This window comes from Phocoena phocoena, chromosome 9 (genome assembly GCF_963924675.1).
Source record: "Phocoena phocoena chromosome 9, mPhoPho1.1, whole genome shotgun sequence".
In the NCBI taxonomy this organism is placed as follows: domain Eukaryota; kingdom Metazoa; phylum Chordata; class Mammalia; order Artiodactyla; family Phocoenidae; genus Phocoena; species Phocoena phocoena.
The window spans coordinates 81,863,956-81,886,278 of record NC_089227.1 but is presented as its reverse complement, the minus strand read 5'-3'; the positions used below and the strand labels follow the sequence as shown (position 1 = coordinate 81,886,278).

The window sequence follows — 22,323 nt, the reverse complement described above, 5'->3', positions numbered from 1 at the left end:
GCCGCGGAGCGGCTGGGCCTGTGCGTCTGGAGCCTGTGCTCCGCAACGAGAGAGGCCACAACAGTGAGAGGCCCGCGTACCGCAAAAAAAAAAGAAGAGAGACATGAACTCCTTAATTGCATATGTATATATATATTTTTTGCACAACAGCACACAGAGTGGAAATGACCCTTTTTAAATTCTGCTCATCCCTTTATATGTGCTCCTGGGGCATGTTTGCTTGCTTCTTCTTGGCTGTAAGTTCCAACTCATCTCAATTTTGTCTCCCTGCAGAGAAATCACTAGGCTCCTCCTGGGAAGCCCTGGGATGTAGGGAAAAAGAGGGCTATGGGGGGAAAGGGGGACAGAGGAGATATTTGGAATGGGGGATGGGCTCATCCCTCCAAATTCTTTCCTTTTTGAAGAGCAGGGGATGGAATGATGATGGTGCAAAGCAGGGTAGCGGGGGCACTGGGGGCATGTTTGTTTACTCCCATCTGTGACAGGTACAAGTGCAGAAGTTGTCCTTCAGGAAGTCTCTTTATCATCAAATACTCTAGAGCTGTGGGGCTCAGTAAATAGCCACCGACCACATATGGCTATTAAAGTGCAATTAAAATGAAATAAAACAAATAATTCAGCTCCTCAGTCACACTAGCCCCAAATCAAATGCCCAGCAGTCACATGTGCCCGAGGTTACTGTATTGGACAGTAAATTTTATAGAACATTTCCATCAGCACAGAAAGTTCTATGGGACAACACAGCTCTAGAATGAAATTCCGAGGGTAATCCAGTGAAGCCTGCCCCGCCCTGCCTTCTCTCCCTTCAAGCTGGGGACCCTGCTGGACAGACCGCTCAAGGAAATGGACGAGGTTTTGTGGGGTGACAGCATTCACAGTACAGCTGAGAATATGCCCTTCACTTCAGCAACAAAACTGACCTCAGCAATGGAAGCAGCTGTCATCCGAGGCTCCGTGGCTGAGCACCATTCAAGTGGAGGATGGATGACCACTTTCGGGGAGCAGGGCATACCTGTGTGTGTGTGTCCCCGGGCACATGCATGCCCGTGCATCTCAGTGTGTAGATGTATTTATGGAAAACTGAGGAAGGGGTTCTCCACTAAATGACCCCCAGCGTCTTATCTCTGAAGACTATATTCCACTCCACATCTTTGGCCTGTTCTTAATGTTCTGCAGGAAAGGAGATGCCCTGGTCTCTAGAGTTTGCAACCTTTTTAAATTGGATTAAAATGTTTACAAAATTCGTTCATATTCTTGAGGAGAAACATACTTGCAGAAACTTGACATCATTTTCCTCTATCCAAACAGAATCTCTCTCATGTTCCGGTTTCAGGTTCTCTACTCAGTGGACTTATAAACCAGGCACTGATTATGGGATGATGCAATAGGGGTCAGGTATCACTGGTATTTGAGAAACTTTTAGGAACTGTCTGGATGCCGCTTTATATAATATTGGGTTAACAATGAGAAAAATTTTCCCTTTTCCACGCCCTTTCAATTCTGATTGTGTCAAAGAGAAAATTTTCATTTTGGTCCTACGCTTTAGCCCCTCTGTAACAGTTGCTAATCTACTTTTTTAACAGAGGGAAAGGGCGTCTCTGAGCCTTGGTCAAGGAAGGGAAATCTAACTAAGATTTGAAACATCACTTTGTTTTCATTGTATTTCTTTTCATGGTCACTTTCTATTCATGGCAAGTGATTCTGGTCTTCCATTTTATGATACTGATCAAAATATCCCTTTTAAGATAAAGGTACTTAAGAGTGTATGTCAAGAAAGACATTAATAGGGTAGACGGTAGGTAAATAAAAGCCAAAGTTATGAAGACAGTGCAAGAATGACAGTCATTTTGGAAACTTTTGATGGAAAGAGCCATAGACGTTAGGGTCTACTGTAATTGAAGAATTGTGTCAGAGGTCCCAGTCATGGGCAAATCACTTCAGCTCCCTGTAAACAGTGAGGTAGGCAGTGATGGGGAAAGTACCTGTTGTGTCCAACTGATTGGATCAAAGGGAATGGTAAGGTGGGATGGTTGGTAAGCTTTGGAGGGAGGGTGGGCTATAGAGGCATAAGCTGTTATGACCATTAATAATCCTTCCCTTGTTCTAAGCCAAAAGAACATCTAGTCATATCTGGTTTCTGAATCCTTCAGGGCAAGGCTGGGTCCTCATGGGATCACTGGGAAAAGTCTAGTGGTTCTGGAGGGGATGCAGAGAATCAATAGAAAAATAGGTTACCATTTGGTCTCCCCTCTTCTGGATAGAACTTGGAGTGACCGAGGTCTCAGTCGCCACCCACATCCACACCCCTACTCACAAGTCAGAGGCACACCAGGGTCTTGGGGGTGGACTTTTGTGATGTATTGTTACTCGCAACAGGTGTTTTGCTAAACTGGGTAGGAAAAGTTGTGGAACAGATATTCTTCTCATGGATCTTGACTCTGGGGTTCCTGTTCGGTTTAGTGTAGTAGTTTCTCCTGGAGGATTTGGATTTTGGTAGGTGGCATCCCATCGACCTGGGAGGCAAGTGGAAATAGAAACGTTCAGTCGGTCATTTGCTGATCTTTGGCTTTTAGGAAAAACCTGGTGAGATCCTGTGGGAAGAGAGAGAATAAAGTGACTTGTTCCATTCTTGATGAGGGATCACAAGGACAGAGGTGAGGTTAGTTTATAGGAAAAGGCAGTAGAAGTGATTTTTTAAAATCCAATGAACGGTGCAAAGTTGCATCAGAATTCACAGGGAGACTACAGCCAAGAGGTTAGGTTTACGAAGAATTCAAACTGGATCCGGAGAGACATCTGATGGAGTGAGAGTGTGCTAGGTGCCAGGCTGTTTACTAAGCATTTCACTATCATCAGCTCATGTAATACAATAATACCACGAGATAAACACTATATTGCCATTTTACCCACAAGAAGCAGACTTTGAGAGGTTCATTTGCCCAACATCAAACAACAAGTTTAACTGATAAACATCGAATTAGAACCCAGTTCTGAGTCCAGAAATGAGCTCTTAACCATTTTGATACACTGTCTACTAGAATGTTAGGCCTGGAAAGAGCCTGAGAAGTTTAGTTTGATCCAAATACTTCATGGAATAGATAAGAAAACAGGCCCAGTGGGATTTCATTGTATTTTCCCTAGGTTGCCACAGTTAAAAGTTTTGTGCAGAAAACTGGTAGAAAATGAAGGAAAAGAGTGAATGTACACGGGGATCTCTATCTAGAGGCATATGGTCATTGAACCTTCACACCACTCTATGAAGTAGATATTATTCCCATTTTACAGATAAGGAAACCAAGGCCTAGACATGTTAGAGCAATTTCCCTGGGGTTACAGAGCTAGTAAGGACCACACCTTGTTAGTTTTGGTTCCAGGTCTAATACAATATCAAAATCTGTCTCTTTCTGCAACATCCTCATAAGTTCCCAAGCCAGGAAAGCGGGGTCGATTGTGAAGGGACAAGGCTAAGAGCACTGAGGTGCCCTGAAGAGCTGTGAACAGGGAATGATGGAATGGAGGCAGCATCTTAGGAAAGTGAACTTGGGGTGGAGAAGATACCGCGTGGCAATGGGCCTGGTGGCAGGGAGTGCTGCTGGGGAGCCCTTGTTGCAGTGTAGGCTCTTGGTGGAAAACTTGGAACCCCGCCGTGGCGATGGCAATGAAGGAGCAAGCACTCAAGAGGCACTGTTAAGGAAGTACCTGAATTTTCAGGGTTTGGTGAAGGGAATGTAAGGGAGGAAGGAGAGATGGTGCCGGCGTCTTGAGCCTGAGAGTTTGCGAGGACGGCAGTGCCCTAGATCGCCGTGGGGAGGGCAGGAAGAATCACTTTTGAAGGGGAGGGTGAGGAGGCTGATTTGGAGGGGATGGCAGGATGAAGTCAAGCCAACTGTCAATCAGGAAGTTGGGGGCTTCCCTGGTGGCACAGTGGTTGAGAGTCCACCTGCCGATGCAGGGGACACGGGTTCGTGCCCCAGTCTGGGAAGATCCCACATGCTGCGGGGCGGCTGGGCCCGTGAGCCATGACCGCTGAGCCTGCGCGTCCGGAGCCTGTGATCCACAACGGGAGAGGCCACAACAGTGAGAGGCCCGCGTACCACAAAAAAAAAAAAAAAAAAAAAAAAATCAGGAAGTTGGAAAGAGATAAGGTTAGACTTCAGGAGAAGGGTCAGGGCTGCAGATAAATATCTGGGTGCCATCAGCACCCCAAGGATCCAGGGGCATAGGGGTAGAAAGTGCCTAGGGTGGAAAGAATACCCGCCAAAGTTACCCGCCTTCCCTACAAAGGGGGCAAAACTCCACATCTTAATGAAGAGAGCTATACAGGTACACCTCATCCTGTACCCTGCAGCCTGGCTGGCAAGCACAAGTGTCAGCGTGACATAATAGTGAGAAACCTAGATCTGACTCCTCTCTCCAGCAAGTCTCGGTCTAGAAGCCCTGAGAGAAAAGGCACAGATTCGCAATAAATGTGTGGAGTTGATCGAGCTGTCAGACAGAAATCAGCCTGGGCTGCCTTTTGGTCTAACTGCCACCTGCCTCCCCACCCTCCTCTCTTCTTCTCTTGTTCCTCAGCTCCTGGTCCCAGACCCCCCAGTCCTTACACGCTTTACCTTACCTAGAATTCCCAAACACACTCTTTGGTAATGTCTCTGCTGTCTGCCAACAGGGTGCCACTTCGGTCAGATCGCATGTAGAAGCCATTGGGTGCCAGCACCGTGAGCAAGTTGCTGCCCTGAAGCTCTATACTGAAGTTGAGGGCAAACTTTCCCCAAGGGCGAAAACTGCCAAAGGGTGTTATTGACCAGAAGGACCCACCCTGTGCTGCGGAGGGAAGAGATCAGGTTGGTGGGCCATTCTGGAGGAAAGCCTCCCTCAGTACAGCCTCTGAGAGGCTCCCAGGAGGCACGCCACCCCTCCTGGACCACCCTACACTGCCTGTGTTGGCAGGTCCCTCTCTAGAAACACAGGAGGGCTGGCTTCTGTTCTGCACCCCCCACCCACTCTGGGGGCCTTGAAGTGTAAAAGCAAACAGAAACTCTGCTTTTCCTTTTATATAAGTAGGCCCTGAGTGGCAGGCCCTGAAGTCTGAGCTGGGGCTAAGGCTGGGTTAGACCATGAACCCAGGGGTGAAGAAGAAGAGCTACTCACCCTGGAAGTGATAGATGCCCTGGCGGCAGGGCAGCAGGTAAATGCAGTCGGGCTGATCCATATTGCACTGCAGGAGGTTGTGTTGTGATGAGGTGCCCACATACCCATACCGTCCCCTCAAGGCGAGGAAGGGGCGGTTGGCTAATTGAATCCCAAATTCCTCATTTGGGCCTGGAAGAAACAGGAAGAAGTTATCTGGATGGGCCGCCTCTAGGTGCTTTCCCAGATGGAAGCAGGAAGACGGGCACTAATGGCAGAAGGGTGTCATCAATTATCTTAATATTTAGTGAACACTTACTATGTGCCACGTCTCACGCTAGGTGCTTGTGAAATGTTTGTGAAAGCACTTAGTACAGCGTGGAGGCCAAGAAATTTTAATATTCTTCCTTCCTTTGAGATGTGTGAATCTATTTAATCCTGTGAGGCAGGCAGGTTGGCTGTCACCTCCACTGATGATGGAGACAATGAACCTGAGCCTCAGAGAAGTGGTTTGCCCAAGTGATGATGAAAAGTCAGTGATTCAGCAGATATACAGACCCAAATCTTCTGACCCCAACTCTAGTGGTCTTTCTATCATAACCCCCGCTCCCTCTGAAAGCGTCTCTGACTTGGAATAACCTGGCAAGGGCTGCTTCGCTCACCTGGAATGGTGGCACTGGCCACCAGCAGGCCATTGGCTGCGATGCCCAAGAAGCATCCACTGGGAGACTGCAGGAAGATCCTGCCACAGTTCCAGTGCATACGAAAGAAGGTTTCAGCCTCCAGCTTGTGCCCATCAGCCATCACCATCCTATGGCGCCTCTGGAGAGAAGATCGGGAACAGAGAAGGGAAGCAAGGACCCCAAATCTCAGCTTTCTTCTCAGTATTTTTATTTTAGACCCTCTTTTCCACATCCCACCCTCTAGCTTTTTTTTTTATTCTCCCGGGGTACGCTTATGCCTTCAGATGCTTTTTGGAAAACATGTTGTGACCTCAGCTCTCCCACTTCTCCAGTCTGTGCTGTATCCCATATGGACAGAAACGAACCTTGGCCCAGACTCCAAAATCATTTCGAAGTGGATCATAGTCATAAACGTGAAAGCTAAACTATAACCACAGTTTAACTATAAACATCTAGAAGAAAACGTAGGAGAAATTCTTTGCAACTTTGGGGTAGGCAAGGATTTCCTGGGGCAAGAAAAAAGCACTAACCATTTATAAAATGGAGAAATTGGACTTCATCAAAATTAAAAACTTGCTGCTCAAAAGACACTATTAAGCAAATGAAAAGGCAAGCCACAGATTGGGAGAAAACGTTTACAATACATAAATCTGGCAGAGGACTGATGTTAGAACACACAAAAACCCTTACAACTCAATAACAAGACAACCCAATAACAAAGAAACAAAAGATCTGAATAGACGCCTCACAAAGAAGATATACAAGCGGCCAATAAGCAGATGAAAAGATGCTTGGGGACTTCCCTGGTGGCGCAGTGGTTAAGAATCTGCCTGCAATGCAGGGGACGTGGGTTCGAGCCCTGCTCCAGGAAGATCCCACATGCCGCGGAGCAACTAAGTCCATGTGCCACAACTACTGAGCCTGTGCTCTGGAGCCACAAGCCGCAACTACTGAGCCCGCACACCGCAACAAAGAGTAGCCCCCGCTCACTGCAACTAGAAGAAGCCTGTACGCAGCAACGAAGACCCAATGCAGCCAAAGTTTTAAAAAAATAATAAAATAGAATAAATTTAAATAAATAAAAGGCAGCCACCAAAAACACTGGGAAAAAAAAAGAAAAGATGCTCAACATTATTAATTATAAGGGAAATGCAAAGCAAAGCCACAATAAGATGGCATTACACATTTAATTTTAGAGTGGATAAAATTAAAAACACAGACAACACCTAGTATTGGAAAGGATGTGGAGCAATTAGAACTCTCATACATTACTGGTGAGAATGTAAAATAGCGCAATCACTTGAGAAATCTGCTTGACATTTTCTTAAGAAGTTAAACACACATTTATCGTATGACCCAATAATTCCACTCTTACGTATTTGCCCAAGATAACTGAAAGCATAGGCCCACAAAAAGGCTTGTATATGAATGTTCATAGCAACTTTGCTCATAATGGCCCAAACTGGAAACAACTCAAGTGTTCATCAACAAGTGAAAGGATAAGCAATTTGTGTTTGTGTTTATGAGTAGAGTCACGGGATAAAAAGGAATAAATATAATAATAAATATTTTTTGGAATAAAAAATATAATAATAAATATTTTTTGGAATAAAAAATAACCCAGCAATAAAAAGGAACGAACTACTGATACATATGACATCATGGACAAATTTCAAAAACATGCTGAGTGAAAGAAGTATATATACTGTAATTACTGTATGATTCCATTTATATGAAATTCCAGAGTAAGCAAACCTAATCTATAGTGACAGAATATATACCAGTGGTAGTGGGGAGGGCAAGAGGGGAGGGGATCTGACTGAAAAGGGGCAAGAGGGAATTTCTGTGGTGATAGAAATATTCTCTAACTTGTGATATGATTGTAGCACGATTGCATACATTTGTCAAAACTTATTGAATTGTACACTTAAAATGGGTGCATTTTATTGTATGTAAATAATGCCTCAATAAAGTTTAAGTTTTTTTTTTAAAGAGGCCCCATTGAATGAAAGTGGGCCCATTGGATGAAAATGAATGTTTATTGACAAGGACCTCCATACTTTACCTCACCATCTGATCATCTGCCTTGAAGAAGGAAAAAGTGTGTCTGGAGAGGGAGAGCTCAGGGCTTAAGGGTTCTCTTACCCAGAAAGTCAAGGTCTCACCTGGGCTAGGTAGCAGCCATTGGCGGAACGAAGCTGCAAGGTGGGGCTCTTGTTGTCACATTCAAACTGGAACAAGGACATTGGGGTTATGTGCTCAGAGGCGGCACACACCTCCACGTCTGCAGGGGAAGAACACATCAGAAGAAGCCTGAGTCTGGCCTCAGCCTCAGCCTCAGCCCCTCCTCCACACTTCATGGCTGGTATTCCTTCTGCTTTCCCTCCTCAGGCTTCATCACCTTCGGTTGCATCATAATGGCCTGGAGAAGACCCAGGCCACTTTCTCTCCAAGCCCATGCCCCTGGTTTAAAGCCCTCCTCCATGGCAGCAGAGATCCTCTTGGGACCTCGGGATCTTCCTTAGCATTAGTTTCAAAAATCCTCACTGATCCCAAACACACTTTCCTCTTTTCAGCAGCCAGCCCTCCCTCCCTCTATGGCCGTGTTGGACCCAGCACTTGCCATAGACAACGGAGAGAAACTTCTGAGTCTTGGACCTGAGGCTGACCCAGGTAGGGCAGTGCTGTAGGATGAGCCACTCCTCGCCCCCATGGGGATCGGAGCCCAGGCTCAGGAGCAGGCGTGCGCCCTGTGGATACAACATGCCTCCTTCTCCGTCACTCAGCGCCACAAACCCTCCAGGCCGCACTTGCATGTGGAAAGCTGTCTGTGTTGAGGGTTGGGAGACCAGACCGTCTAAGTGGGACAAGAAGGTGTGTGCAGAGGTCTCCAGGTGGTAGCATCCATCTTGGAAATGCAACAGGAAGCCACATTCCTTCAGGCAGGGAACTGGTGTGTCCACCCAGACTCGGCCCATGGTGGGGTCAGCCCGGGCATAGCAGTGGTTGAGGGGGCTGTAGAGGATCACGTGGACATGCAGGGCTGGCCGGGGGGTCCACATGTGGTAAGCTGAGAGGGTCCGGGAGGTGCAGAAAACATCCTCGCCATCAGATTCCAGATAACGACCACTGATGATGCACTGGAGGGTCCATTTGCCACTGCGGTGGAAGTGGATTAGGAAGCATCCATGATGGCTTGTCCTTGGCCGGCCATAGCACAGAGAACCATCCGCCTCGCACAGAAGGTAGAAGCCCTGCAAGCTTCTTAGTCGTACCACAGCCTGTGTGTCATGCTTACTGCTCACTAGGATCTCCCAGGTCTGGAGGCATTGGGAGGGAGAAGAAGGAAATCAGTACTGCCGAGAGACTAGACCGAGGAGCCCTTCAACTATCACCCCTGGCATCACTCCAGCGCCTTCACTGAGGGCAACCACCTTCCCTCCACATTGGCCTCCTTGCTGTCCACTCTTCTACCCTCTCATCCAGTGGTAATCTAGAGATCTCGGGGCTCTTCCACCACTGGAGCCACAGGGCTTCTCAAGATCCCAAGAGACATTCTAGATGCCCACTCCTCCAGATAATGGAGGGTAAAACTCCCTCTCTCTTCCTTGGTTGCTTCCTTAAATACCTAACTTTCCAATAAATGCTTTTGTTTAAGTCTTACTTCTCTCTTTCTCACTGTCGCCCCTGGACAGCACACTCAGACAACACGTCCGCCCCCCAAAACCACCTCTCCACCATGGCAGGAGAAAAGAAAGACCTCTTACAGGCAGGCCCGGGCTCCGGGGATGGGGATGGGAGCACAGACAGTTGAGATGGAATTGTCTGTTTCAGCTGTGATCAACCTTGTTATAAGCAAGAGGAACTTGCCACTGCCTTGCTCTATAGCACCATCCTGAGAGGCGCCTACATCACTCTCTAAAATGAAGACCACATCTCTGAGGGCTTCTAGAGTACCCCAGTCTCAAACTACAACCGGAACACAGACTTTGCAGTAACCCCGCTGGTCCAACTTCCCGGGCGCCCACAATTCTGCCTTCCAGCCTGGCCTCGCCACCTCTCCTTCCTGTGATAACACACCCACTGTGCTGGGATAGAGGGGAGGGAGCAGCCAGAGCAAGACAAGGTAGCAAAGCCAGGGCTGAGGCTTCACCTGCTAGAATAGGGTTAGAGAGGGGGAGATGGAGCAATGGAGACCTGTGAGCAAAAGCCTGGCTTGCCCTGACAATGGCAACACACACACACACACACACACACACACACACACACACACACACACACACACACACGGCTTGGGAAAAATGGTTCCAGTGCAGGTTTGCTTTGTTACCTGTCTCCGGCCCAAACCCTTTGCAGTAGCAGTGACAGTATTCTTATATGTCTCAAAAGTGAGGTAGGATCCTGCCCAGCTGATGAGCCCAACCCTTAGGTCCTTGGCCTTGGGTTGTCTTGGCATCCACTCCACTTCATCCATGGGGCCGGCACCACAGGTGATGACTCAGTCCGGCCCAGCCTTCCCCGCCAGTGGTGAGGTTCTACAGGCCATAGGGCTCCGAATCAGGCCCTTAGTGCCTACCGGAAGATGTTCCCAGATGGAACTTCCTAGGCAGAGGCTGGCCTGGGGCCCAGCACCTCTGTGACCCGGGAGCATTGTGACTGAGGGTTGCCTCTTATCCCACCATAGAGGAGAAAGGGCACTGGCTCAGCAACATCAATCTACAGCCCAGAGGAAGTGGGTCCAGGGCCACTGGCACTAGCCTCCCCACATCACTCCAGGCATCGAGGTAATTGACTGGGAATCAGAACTTCAGCCTGTGCCAACCACCACCTGTGACTTCAGGCAAGTCCCTCCCTTTCTTCACTTGTGTTCCTCATTTTAATCATAGGATAGAAATCAACCTCTTTCCTCCCTAGGAAGTGGGTTCTGCCTGGCTCCCTTGGGGCTCAAGTGTTTTTAGAGTTCAAGATACCTAAGAAAAATCTATTAACTTCTATGGCCCTTGGGAGGATGAAGCCAAAACATCTCAGAAGGTACTTTTCAGGGAGTGTGAGGAAACCCTAGATAACCAGCAAGGATCAGATTACTCATGCTAATCAGGAAGGGCTGGCTCAGGAGCAGGGTAAGGAGACTGGCCTTGGTGGGGGGACCACAGAGCACCCTCTTCAGTCCCCAGTTGCCCTGCTGCTGGGCAACCAGCAAGGGCTGCCCCTAAGGATATCAGTCCTTCTCTCACCAAAGAGTCTCTGTTGTCCAATAGCCTCCAGGACCCACTGCCTACTTCTCTAAGTAGCTGGGAGATGGATGGGAAATGGGCGTTAGGTGGTTTATAGACCCATGAAGGTAGAGCCTGTTACAGCAGCAAAGGTCCCTTGGAATTGGGGAAGGAAGGAGATTTCCTCCATTGGAGCCCCTAAATACTTCCAATCTCAAGAGTAAAGGAGGAGAAGCTGAACTAGATGAGGGCAGCGATGTGTGTGTGTGTGTGTGCTGGCGGGATGGGGCAGGCCCTGCAGCCTTAGCTGCTTTGAGCCTCCCCCATATTGTCTCTTTGCAGCCAATAACCCAGCCCCCAACCTCTAGGCTACAGACAACACCATGTACAAACCACAGCAAATTTATTACTCAATATCCAGTGCCACATCATAGCACCACCCGGAGCCCTCACCTTCCCTCCCCACCTGGCCCCAAGGGTACACCCGAAACGGAAGAAACAGAAGTAAACCCAGATCCCTGCTCCTCCTCTGGCAGAAGGGGCGCTGGCCCCAGAAGCCCCTTTCCACAGGTCCCAGAAGGCAGGAGAGCGGAGCCCTCCGTGCCCAGAGAGCGGGGCCCCAGGCTCCAACAACAGAGACAACATGCAGGCAGGAGCAGAGGCCGCTGTCTGCGGGGGAGGAGGAGATGGGGGGGAAGGGCACTGCCTGAGGAGTCCAGGAGTCTGGTCATCCCGGGATGCACGCGGGAGCTTCTGGGCAGCAGGGGCCGGCCCCTGGTTGGTTAGCGCTTCGACAGCTCATGGGACAGCCAGTCCAGCCCATCATACAAACCCGTGCCTTGGGTGGCACAGGTGGCCTGGACGTACCACTGTGGGGAGAAGGAAAGAAAGAGGTCAGTAGCAGGGAAGAAAAGGAGATGCCTTTATTTCCTGCCTGGCCTGGGGCCCCTTTGGGAGAGGCAGGCCCTCACCGTGCGGCTCCGCAAGTGCTGTAGCCCCAGCTTGTCGGTCAGCTCGCTCACGGGCATGGCGTTGGGCATGTCCTGCTTGTTGGCAAACACCAGCAGCACCGCATCCCGCAGCTCATCCTCCTGCAGCTGGGAGAGGCAAAGGGGGTGGAATCCAGCTGTGTACGGGAGCCCCCCTTTTTCTCTTCTAGCATATTTGTGAGAAGAATAGAATATTGTGTCATCTACTGCTGAACCCAAGACAGAGTTATAAACTAGCTTGAGGCCATTTTGGCCTGAAGTCCAGAAAGGGTCTTCTTCTAATTTGACTCCTTGCCCTAGTCAAAATGACAAAATTTCCAAATGGAAAAATAAGAACGTAAGATGATGTTTCTCTCCACCACGTAGAACTTCCCCCCTCCCCACCAACTTCTCAGAGTCAGTTGCGAAGACAGGAGAGAATGCAAGGAAAAAGTAAGTCCTATACTTTTTACCTGACCCCAATTCAAAACAGGGTGAGCTACTTCTTGTGACTGTGTCCACAAAGAGAATCACACATTCAAGGCCTCTGAGGCGTTTCCTGACTCTCACACCAGCACAGAGGATCTCTCTGTCCCAGGGCTCTGGGTGCTCACCATCTTCTGGAGTTCATCAGCAGATTCCTGGACCCGCTCTCGGTCATTACTGTCCACCACGAAGATGAGGCCCTGGGTGGGAAGGAAGAAAGGAGGAGCAATCACTCGAGCCTGGGACACATACACCCTAGTCTGGCTCTTTCTCTCTTCTGCCCACGTCTAATTGTGTCTAAACCCTTCTCATCTAGTAAACTTCCACTACGGCTTTGCAGATGTTCTCGCACAAACTGGAGACACCCAGCAAAGGATACAGCCTCTGCCCTCAGGCAAGCAGTCTAGCTAAAAGATGTGCAAGGGAACAGGGAAAGACATGTGATGAGAGCTAAATCAGGCAGTGTAGATTCAGAATTCTGCTTCTCAGGAGACGCTTACGGTGGCTAAGTCTCAGAAGTCTGAGGCCAGTTCTGAAGGATGAGGAGAGGCTAGCCTACAAATGAGGGTAGAAGGAGGTAAGGGTTTTTTCCTGGCCTGGGCCAACATCTCAGTCTTTCTAACCTTAACCCTCTTCCCCTGGGGTTGGGGAGCCCCAACCTGAGTGTTCTGGAAGTAGTGCCGCCACAGAGGCCGAATCTTGTCCTGGCCTCCCACGTCCCACACTGTGAAACAGATGTTCTTGTATTCCACTGTTTCCACGTTGAAGCCTGCAGATAATTGGTAAAAATATGAGGAAAAAATCCTGAAAGGAAGGAACTCACTAAAACTAAGTGGATTCAGCAGGGATATAAAACTAGAAGGCAACGAAGGCCCAGGGGAAAAGAACCCCAGAGGACCAGCTAGCCCACAGATGGGGCCGGGCTAGGTCACATCCATCCCGCCTCATCTTGCACGTAAAGATACCCTGACCCACTTCTCAGGTAGCAGTATCTGATGTCAGGGTCAGCTCCCTGCACAGAAATAAGGGCCTGGGGCAGAATGCAGAGCCGATCCTCAGAAGGGCCGCCGCCGCGCTCCCGCTCCTCCCGGTCTCGCCTCCGGACTCACCTATGGTGGGGATGGTGGTGACAATCTCCCCCAACTTCAGTTTGTACAGGATTGTGGTCTTGCCAGCTGCATCCAAGCCAACTGCAACGGAGAGGGGCACAGGGTTGGAGATGGGAGCGAGGGAGCCCCCTAGAGCCCAGGAAAGGGGAGAGGCCAGGACAGCTGATGGTGACGGGGGCGGAGAGCCCGAGCGCCTCCAGGTGCGCGCTGTTATCTACCTTCGGGGCCTTGAGTGCAGTAGGGTGGGGAGCGCCAACTCCTGCCCCCAAAGCGGGGGAGGGGCGGCAGAGGATTGAGGGGAAAGAGGCGCAAAAGAAAGGCCGCGCTCCTTTTAAAAGTCGTCTCCAAGGGCGGAATCCTCCCTTCTTACGAGCCGGGCTGGGGCGAAGGGAGCTTCACCCCACGCAGGCCCGCAGCTCTCGGTCTCAGGCCCCGGGGACAGTGCTGCAGACCGCAACCCACCCGAGAGTAGCGGCCCCGGGGGGTTAGGAGGTGGGTGACTCGGGGTCAGAGACCGGGGTGAGCTGGGCTGGAGGGACGCAGGGGCGAGAAGGCTGCGCGGGGGCTGCTGCTCCAGTCCGGGCCGCGCGCTTGATCTGCCTCACCCATGAGGATCCGCATCTGCTTCTTCCCAAAGATCCGCGAAAAGAGCGCGGACACGGTGAGGCCCATGGCGGGGCCCGGGGGAGGGGGCGCGGGCACGGACGCGGGGTGCGGGCTGGAACCGGCCGCTGGGGGATGGGGCCCAGCAGCAGCAGAAGGAGGAGGTGCCGCCGCGGCCTCCGCGCGTCCCGGCCGGCCCTACGTCACCTCGGGCCGTCCCCCGCCCTGGCCCCGCCCCCGCCCCGCCTCCAGACCGTGGCTCCGGAAGACACTGAAGTTGAGCGAGCCTCCGCATCCTCCCCCGGTCCCGCGCCAGCTTTAAAGATGGAAAGGGCCTGGGTCTCCCCCAGTTCCTAGCGCGCCTGTCAGGTGTATGGCGCTGAACCGGCAACCCGGGCAGGGCCGAGGAAAGCCTACAACGCTCCATAACGGCCCTCCACCCCCATCTTCAGTGGCCGGTCTCTGGGCCTTGGTTTGTTGCGTCCAACGCACTCTGGGCTCCGGTTTAGCTCTTGGTGACCTCCAGCCTCCTCCCCGGGAGAGCGGAAGTTCTGTGCAAGTGTCTTAATCCTCCCTTTTGTCCTCCCAGCTCCCAGCGAGGGACTCTGAACGTAGCAGGTGGTTCAGTGACCATAGAATCTCGAGAGGAGTACGCCAGAGGTGGAAGAAGATGCACTTCATGGTTCCTTCAAACGCCACCTTCATAGATCCCCAATCAGCAGAAACAGTGGAAGATCCCCAGTTCTGGCGGCGGGGTCGTAGACCCTACTCCTGTATACTGGAGAACTCTGCCTTCCCCTTGATGGCCCTGGAAACAATGCCTTTCAGTCGAAGAGGGCAGCCTTTCTAAAGTTCCCTCCTCACTCTGCCACAGACCTGGGAACCTGGATTTTCAGTGCACAGCTATCTAGGATTTTGTGAGGCTCTTGCCAAAGAGCTTCATAAGTTATTTCCGCACTCATCTTAGCATCTGAGGCGAAATAGCAAGATAGGAATTAATTTAAATTTCTTCTATGGCAGAGACTGGGTCAATGCCAGGCACCTAATATATGCTTAACAAATGCTGGCTGGGTTGAATGGACTAATTGGTTGCTCAGTGGAGCAAGGGCAGGCGTTTTGCCTATTCTGGATTTGCAGTGGGCTTCTAGGATCAGTTGCTTATGGACTGGACATGGTGAAGTGAGCTGGGAATCAGAGAAAGTTCCTTCCTCCCTCCCTCCTTCCCTCGCTCCCTTCCACAAATATTTACTAAGTACCCACTTTGTGCCATTGTTCCAGGCCTCAGTTCAATTCTCAGTTCTGCCTTTTTTTTGGGGGGGTGGGGGCTTGACTTCAACAATATTCACAGCCTATCGTTTTCTCATCTATAAAGGGAGACTAATATCTGTCCTGTCTCATGAGGTTACGGTGAAGATTAAAATGATAAGATAATGTATCTGAATGTTTTGTGTGATGCAGATGATGTTATCTGGGCCACCAAGAATCTGGGTCTGAACAGACTTCTAGTGTCTGCCCCATCCTGACCCTCAGTCTGTAAAAAGAACAGACTCTGGGCGCCAGGTATGAGTGAATACATGACTTTTTTACTCTTCAGTCATAGACTTGCATTCTTAAGAAGGTTTTTACAATGTTGAAGAGCACATTTAAAAGAGTTCCAATATAATAACACAACTAGTGGTGACCAAGTCATCTTTAGCTCTTTCAATTAGCCTTTTTCTTTCCATCCCTGTTGTCACTGCTCTATTTCACTACCATCTGATCCCCATGAATGAAAATGGCCTTCTGCACCTTGGTATCTTCACCTTGTCATACAAGACCTGATGATGCCACTCTTGCGATGAAAATCCTTTAGTGTCTTATCACCCAAGATAAAATCCAAATGCCTTAATTTGGGTCCTCATCTATTGTGTCAGCCCCATCTGTTGCCACCTCCTTCGCATACCCTAAGCTACTGCCTTGAAATGATTCTCATTGCTTCCAGGGTGAGCCAGGCTCTCTGATGCCCCAGGAGTCCTTGCATTTTTTCCCCTCTGCCTGGAATGTTTGTTTCCCTCATCTCTAGTTAGATGGGCAATCAGTACTCATCCTTCAAATCCCAAAGTATTTCCACTGAGAGCCTTCTCTGTCTCCCCTAGACAGGCCTCCCTCCTCTTAACTTCTGTACCACTTTGAATATACTGCTGTTTGCACATCTGCTTCCTCTCTAGATGTGGTCTCCTTGAGGGCAGGACCTTGTTTCTTCATGGTGATCATCTGGCACAGCATTTGGTTATGTTGAGACTCAGACTGATTCAGATAGGATTCCAAACTTACTTACTGGCTGTGTGACCTTGGGCGTGTTACTTAGCTTCTCTGTGCCTCATGTTTCCCTATCTGTAAAATAGTGCTAATAATACCGACTCAGCAGAATTACTGTAAAGACTAAATAGCAAAACTCCTGTGAAGCTTCTGAAATATAGTTGGCACTTAGGATGGACATCATGGCTATATACAGTCATCTATATATATTTGTTTAATGAACTCAGCAGAACTCAGAAAGGATGCTAATAATTATACTGTACACCTACTAGGTGCCAAATACTGTCCTAGAAAGGGTTGTCATTTTCGTGGTCCGAAAGGGAGTCTTAATTGTTGCTCTTTAGGGACACAAATGCACTGAGCCCCCAAACAGTGGGGTCGTGTCGCTCACCTGGGTCTTTGGTAAGGACACAGTGCGACGTCACCCCCGTCCCTCGCTGATCGTAGCGCTAGGGCAAGATCAGGCGCCCTCACCAAACCAGCATTACTTCCGTGTACTCAACTTTGCTTGCTCTGCTCTGGTGGAGAGTGACCGACTCGTCGCCCAGCTGGGCTCGCAACAGGCGGCTTCCCACCCTTCGACTGAAGTAGCCCCGCCCACCTCGCGCCCACGGGGGGCGGGGCCTGAGGCGTCGTGCTGTCGTCACTTCCAGTGGCCCCGGAAGCGCGGTTGTCTAACCGGTAGAGTTAGGAAGTCGGAATGGGGCTACGCTCAGCTTAAAGCTTTGGCCGGGGGGCCGGCCGGTGCTGCTGTGGCCCGGGCGAGCGGGGAGCGCGGAGCGGCTTTTGGGACAGTGCGGGCGAGCCCTGGCAGTGTGCTCCTCTCTTGCCAGCGTCGCCCCGCCTCTAGGATAGGACCCGCCCCTGCCCTGCTGCCTGGGACCTGGCGGGCGCTTCTGTCAGGCTGCCCCGCTGCCCTGCATCCGGTCACGAATAGCTGTGAGGAGCGGGTGTGCGGCCTTAGGGACAACTCTCACCCCGCCAGCGTCTCCGTGACCCTCTCCCAGGCTGTCCGAACACTGACGTGGAACAACCCGTTCTGAACCCTCATGGAGAAGTTTGGGATGAATTTCGGGGGCGGCCCAAGCAAGAAGGACCTGCTGGAGACCATTGAGACCCAGAAGAAGCAGCTCCTCCAGTACCAGGCACGTCTCAAGGATGTAGTCCGCGCCTATAAAAGTCTGCTGAAAGAGAAAGAGGCGCTGGAGGCCAGCATTAAGGTGCTGTCGGTATCCCACGAGGCGGATGTGGGCCTTGCAGGTGTCCAGCCTCAAGGCCTCACCTTTCCTGACTCTGTGGATGACCTATGCTCCACTCACAGCGAGGATAGCACTGGGACCGCCACCAGCTTAGATACTGCGGCCAGTCTCACCAGCACCAAGGGTGAGTTTGGGGTAGAAGATGACAGACTGGCCCGTGGACCACCACCTCTAAAGTCCGAAGAGGCCAGTGGATCGGAGAGCGGCGTTAGCAGTAGTAGTGGGGATGGACCGTCTGGGAGTGGGGAGGTGGACAAACGACTGCACCAGCTGAAGACTCAGTTGGCGACTTTGACCAGCTCTTTGGCAACAGTCACCCAGGAGAAGTCCCGTATGGAAGCTTCTTACCTGGCTGACAAAAAGAAGATGAAACAGGACTTAGATAATGCCAGTAAAAAAGCAGAGGAGGAGAGGGGCCGGCTGGAGGGAGAATTGAAGGGGCTGCAGGAGCAGATAGCAGAAACCAAAGCCCGACTTATCACACAGCAGCACGATCGGGCCCAAGAGCAGAGTGACCATGCCTTGATGCTGCGTGAGCTCCAGAAGCTGCTGCAGGAGGAGAGGACCCAGCGCCAGGACTTGGAGCTTCGATTGGAAGAGACCCGAGAAGCTCTGGCTGGGCGGGCCTATGCAGCCGGTCAGATGGAAGGGTTTGAACTGCAAACCAAGCAGCTGACCCGTGAGGTAGAGGAGCTGAAAGGTGAGCTGCAGGCTCTTCGAGATGAGAAGAATCGGCCTGACCCCCGGGTGCAGGAGCTTCAGGAAGAGGCCGCCTGCCTTAAAAGCCATTTCCAGGCTCAGCTGCAGCAGGAAATGAGGAAGGTAATTATCTTCATCTCCTTCAAACATTAGTCGTTTAACCTGAAATGGGGAAATATTAGGGCTTTTTTTTCTCTTTTGATAGTTAGAACTAAGTGGCTGCACTGTCAATTTTATTTTTAAATTATTTATTTATTTATTATTTATTTTTGGTTGCATTGGGTCTTTGTTACTGTGCGCGGGCTTTCTCTAGTTGCGGCCAGTGGGGGCTACTCTTCGTTGCGGTGCGCAGGCTTCTCATTGCGGTGGCTTCTCTTGTTGTGGAGCACGGGCTCTAGGTGCGCGGGCTTCAGTCGTTGTGGCTCACAGGCTTAGTTGCTCCGCGGCATGTGGGATCTTCCCGGACCAGGGCTCGAACCCGTGTCCTCTGCATTGGCAGGCAGGTTCTTAACCACTGTGCCACCAGGGAAGCCCTGCACTGTCGATTTTTGATGTTATTCAAAAACTTTCATTTGTGAGTCCTGGGAAATCCTTTTCTGTGTGGTGTTGACAGTATCCACAGAGTGTGCTTCCAATAGGATGTGGAGTTTCTGAGTGTAGGCCGGGTTGGAGCCAGACAGCTCTGAGCATCTGGGCATTGGCATCTTCCCAGCTGTGCTCTGTGAAGCAGTGTAGTGGCGGCTGTGCAGTGAAAGGTGGAGTGTATGCTTGTAGGAATATGCCTATATATAGGTAACAGTGTATTCCTATAGGTAGTGTGGCTGAAGGGGGCAAAGGGAATTTTCTCAGAAGAAATAACCTGTTGTATTGCTTGCAGTCAACATTTGCCTTGTGTGGAAAGGTATGCTATTTTACAGTGCCACCTTTCAGTGTGGGGAGAGATCCAAGTCAATTTTGAACTTCCAGGAATATTGGAAGTGGAAAAGAATGTCATATGGTTAAGAGCACACTTCACATGTGAGGTTGGCGTACGAGAACAGAGAGCAGAAACACTGAAGCCGAACAACAGCAGATCTACAAAGGTTCTTAATGTTGTTTGGTATAATGTGTGTCTGGGAGCAGGTTACAGGAGCTTGGGTTAGCTCCCAAATGAACAGAAAAATTCCCAGTTCCCATTTTTGCTGGGCCACCTCCGTCCCGTAACCCTGTTGCTCCCCTCTCTTGCTTTCTCAAAGTTTGCCATCGGGCCTTGTGGCTTTTCTGGATGCATCTCCACCTGTTCCCTTGTTTTCCAGACAGCCGTCGCCGAAGATCAGCTACGACAGCAATCGCAGTTGGAAGAGCAGAGGGTGGCGGCCCTGGAGAATCAAATATCTGAGGTGTCGGAACTGCTGGGCACCTATGAGAAAGCCAAGCAGAAGGACCAGCTGGCCATCCAGAAGCTGAAGGAGCGCATTCTTCAGCTCGACCTGGAGAACAAGACACTGGCACTAGCGGCCTCTAGCCGGTCCCCTCTGGACAGCCATGGAGAGGAGTCCAGTCTGGATGTCAATGTCCTGAAGGACAAGATGGAGAAGCTGAAGAGGCTGCTTCAGGTTGCGGCCAGGAAGAGCCAGGTGACCTTGGACGTGGAGAAGCTCTGCAACCTGGAGATAATGCCCAGCTCAGAGGCTGCCGACGGGGAGAAGGCCAGTGCGCTCTACTACCAGCAGGAGCTGAAACAGCTGAAGGAGGAGTTTGAGAGGTACAAGATGCGGGCCCAGGTCGTCCTCAAGAGTAAGAACGTCAAAGACGGGAACCTGGGCAAGGAGCTGGAGGAAGCCCGGGAGCAGCTGGCGGAGCTGAAGGAGAAGTACATCTCGCTGCGGCTGTCCTGTGAGGAGCTCGACTGCCAGCACCAGCAGGAGGCTGAGGGCTGGAAGCAGGAGCTGGCCCGGCTGCAGCACATCCACCGGCAGGAACTGGAGCGGAGCCAGCTGGACTTCAGGGACCGCACGCTGAAACTGGAGGAGGAGCTGCACAAGCAGCGGGACCGGGCCCTGGCCGTGCTGGCCGAGAAGGACCTGGAGCTGGAGCAGCTGCGTTCCGTGGCCTTGTCCTCTGGGCTGCCGGGACGCAGAAGCCCTGTGGGCAGTGTGGGCCCCGGGGATCCGGCGGACACATCTGCTCCGGACAGCCTGACCCAAGCCCTGCAGCTAGCTGCGGCCAACGAGCCCACTTTCTTCCTTTACGCCGAGCAGTTGGCCCGTAAGGAGGTGGAGATCACATCACTGAGGAAGCAGAAGCACAGGCTGGAGGGGGAGGTGCATCAGCTGCAGGATCGGCTGCTGGAGGAGGGGGAGCGGCATCGGGAGGAGGTGGGAGCCCTGCAGAGCCACATTGCAAAGAACATCAGGGACCAGAGTCGGGAGGGAGCCAACCTGGAGTACCTCAAGAACATCATCTACCGCTTCCTGACCTTGCCGGACACCGTGGGCCGCCAGCAGACGCTCACCGCCATCCTCACCATCTTGCACTTCAGTCCGGAGGAGAAACAAGTGATCATGCGGCTCCCAGCCGGTGGTAGTTGGTGGCCTTCTGGCAAGAGATGATGCCATTTTCACTAACTCCTCAATTTTCTGTGCCTCTTCTGTGAGAAGGGGCAGGCTCTGGTTTCTCCTGCCTCTTCTCTTACATTATCATTTATTTCTTCACTGTGTTGACATGGGAGGAATCCTCAATGTGGGTTGGGATTTTCTGCCAAATGCCATTAATGCCATTTTATCCTTGGGCCCTAGAGGTACTAAAAGTGTTGGGACAGCATCTTCTGGTGGTGTGTGTGAGGGGAAGCGGGGGGAGAGGTTAGGACTCAGAGGTGCAAAAGTTGGGGAAGTGAGAGTCTTTTAAAATAAGGTGTTTTTGGTTTTAATATCATACTCCTAGTGCAGAGCTAGGAGTACATACGACTCCAAAGGGGGTTCAGTTAATTTCTAAACATACACAAGGACCAGCTATTTACTCCATCTCATCAAAATCTTGAATCTGGTCAACTGCTGCCCCAATTCTCTGGGGACAGAAATTCAGGCTGGAGAGGGATCAGGAAGTTTGAAATAGTGACAGATTGTCCCCTACTCCAAACGGCCAAGGAATAGTGAACTTGGGAAGTTCATCTTGGAACTGGGAAGCTTGGAATACTTAGGGCTAGGTATGAACTAATCAATCTGGACAAAACACACCACTTGTGACCATCCTAGAGAGAACCCTGAGCACCAGTTGGATCTTAGGGATTTCCTGAGCGACCTGCTTTTGGCCTGGATAGGGTTCTAGACCTCTCACATTTGTCCCTGCCTTAACCTGTCTGCCCAGGGTTGGCCTGAGATTGTGAGTGAATGACTTTGCTAGCTTTCCCTCAATGTTGAACTTCCATTAAGAAAAAAATTCTACCTTCTTACAGAGAGGGGTCTGATCAGGAAGCTCTGATCCTGCCTGGATATAAGGAGTTAGCTCAGAGATTTACACCCTTCCGCCCCAAGCTGTTTCTGCCTTTGTAGGGGCAGGGAAGAGGAAGATGATCTGCTGCAGAGGATTCCAGAAGGATGCTATGACCCTCACAGGAAAATGGTGGGAATTCAGCTGAGGCCGGGCTGGGGTACTTGCTGCTCCGTGGATAGCATTCTGGCTAAATCTCCACGTCCCTGCAGCCAGGGTGTTCATGCATTACTGTCACCAGAGTACTTTGCCCGCTCACTTAGGGAGGTCATCAAGTTTCAGTCCGAAAGCGTCGTCTTCCCACACATGTTACTACTAAAGGAGGAGCTCAGAAAAGTTGGGTTCAAACAGTATCACTTCCCTATTCTTTGCTTTCCCCCATCTGCTCTTGCTGGTTGTAAAGATCTTTG

At 50.9% G+C, this 22,323-nt stretch overlaps 3 protein-coding genes across 3 annotated transcripts; 1 reads left to right on the top strand and 2 right to left on the bottom strand.

Annotated features, from left to right (window-relative positions):
* Nucleotides 1-2,339: 2,339 nt before the first annotated feature.
* Nucleotides 2,340-10,386, bottom strand: FSCN3 (fascin actin-bundling protein 3). The gene is made up of 7 exons (XM_065884144.1): nt 10,141-10,386; nt 8,434-9,130; nt 7,976-8,094; nt 5,790-5,949; nt 5,149-5,319; nt 4,616-4,821; nt 2,340-2,513 (listed from the first exon to the last, which is right to left on the bottom strand). The coding sequence occupies exons 1-6, from the start codon at nt 10,282-10,284 to the stop codon at nt 4,616-4,618; spliced, it is 1,497 nt and encodes a 498-aa protein (XP_065740216.1). The 5' UTR covers nt 10,285-10,386; the 3' UTR covers nt 2,340-2,513.
* A 1,023-nt stretch (nt 10,387-11,409) lies between these two features.
* Nucleotides 11,410-14,323, bottom strand: ARF5 (ADP ribosylation factor 5). Its single transcript, XM_065883644.1, has 6 exons — nt 14,192-14,323; nt 13,587-13,667; nt 13,137-13,246; nt 12,606-12,677; nt 11,995-12,120; nt 11,410-11,892 (listed from the first exon to the last, which is right to left on the bottom strand). The coding sequence occupies exons 1-6, from the start codon at nt 14,256-14,258 to the stop codon at nt 11,806-11,808; spliced, it is 543 nt and encodes a 180-aa protein (XP_065739716.1). The 5' UTR covers nt 14,259-14,323; the 3' UTR covers nt 11,410-11,805.
* Nucleotides 14,324-17,536: 3,213 nt separating this feature from the next.
* On the top strand, nt 17,537-21,856 carry GCC1 (GRIP and coiled-coil domain containing 1). Its single transcript, XM_065884094.1, has 2 exons — nt 17,537-18,568; nt 19,741-21,856. The coding sequence occupies exons 1-2, from the start codon at nt 17,537-17,539 to the stop codon at nt 21,034-21,036; spliced, it is 2,328 nt and encodes a 775-aa protein (XP_065740166.1). The 3' UTR covers nt 21,037-21,856.
* Nucleotides 21,857-22,323: the final 467 nt, after the last annotated feature.

Coding starts and splice junctions, on each gene's coding strand:
- FSCN3 (XM_065884144.1), bottom strand. CDS start 10,284: ATGGATGAAGTGGAGTGGATGCCAAGACAACCCAAGGCCAAGGACCTA. Junction 5,320..5,789: donor GGCCAGTGCCACCATTCCAG/GTGAGCGAAGCA, acceptor TGTTTCTTCCAG/GCCCAAATGAGGAATTTGGG. Junction 4,822..5,148: donor GGGCATCTATCACTTCCAGG/GTGAGTAGCTCT, acceptor TTCCCTCCGCAG/CACAGGGTGGGTCCTTCTGG.
- ARF5 (XM_065883644.1), bottom strand. CDS start 14,258: ATGGGCCTCACCGTGTCCGCGCTCTTTTCGCGGATCTTTGGGAAGAAG. Junction 13,668..14,191: donor GCAGATGCGGATCCTCATGG/GTGAGGCAGATC, acceptor TCTCCGTTGCAG/TTGGCTTGGATGCAGCTGGC. Junction 11,893..11,994: donor AGCACTTGCGGAGCCGCACG/GTGAGGGCCTGC, acceptor TTCTCCCCACAG/TGGTACGTCCAGGCCACCTG.
- GCC1 (XM_065884094.1), top strand. CDS start 17,537: ATGGAGAAGTTTGGGATGAATTTCGGGGGCGGCCCAAGCAAGAAGGAC. Junction 18,569..19,740: donor TGCAGCAGGAAATGAGGAAG/GTAATTATCTTC, acceptor CTTGTTTTCCAG/ACAGCCGTCGCCGAAGATCA.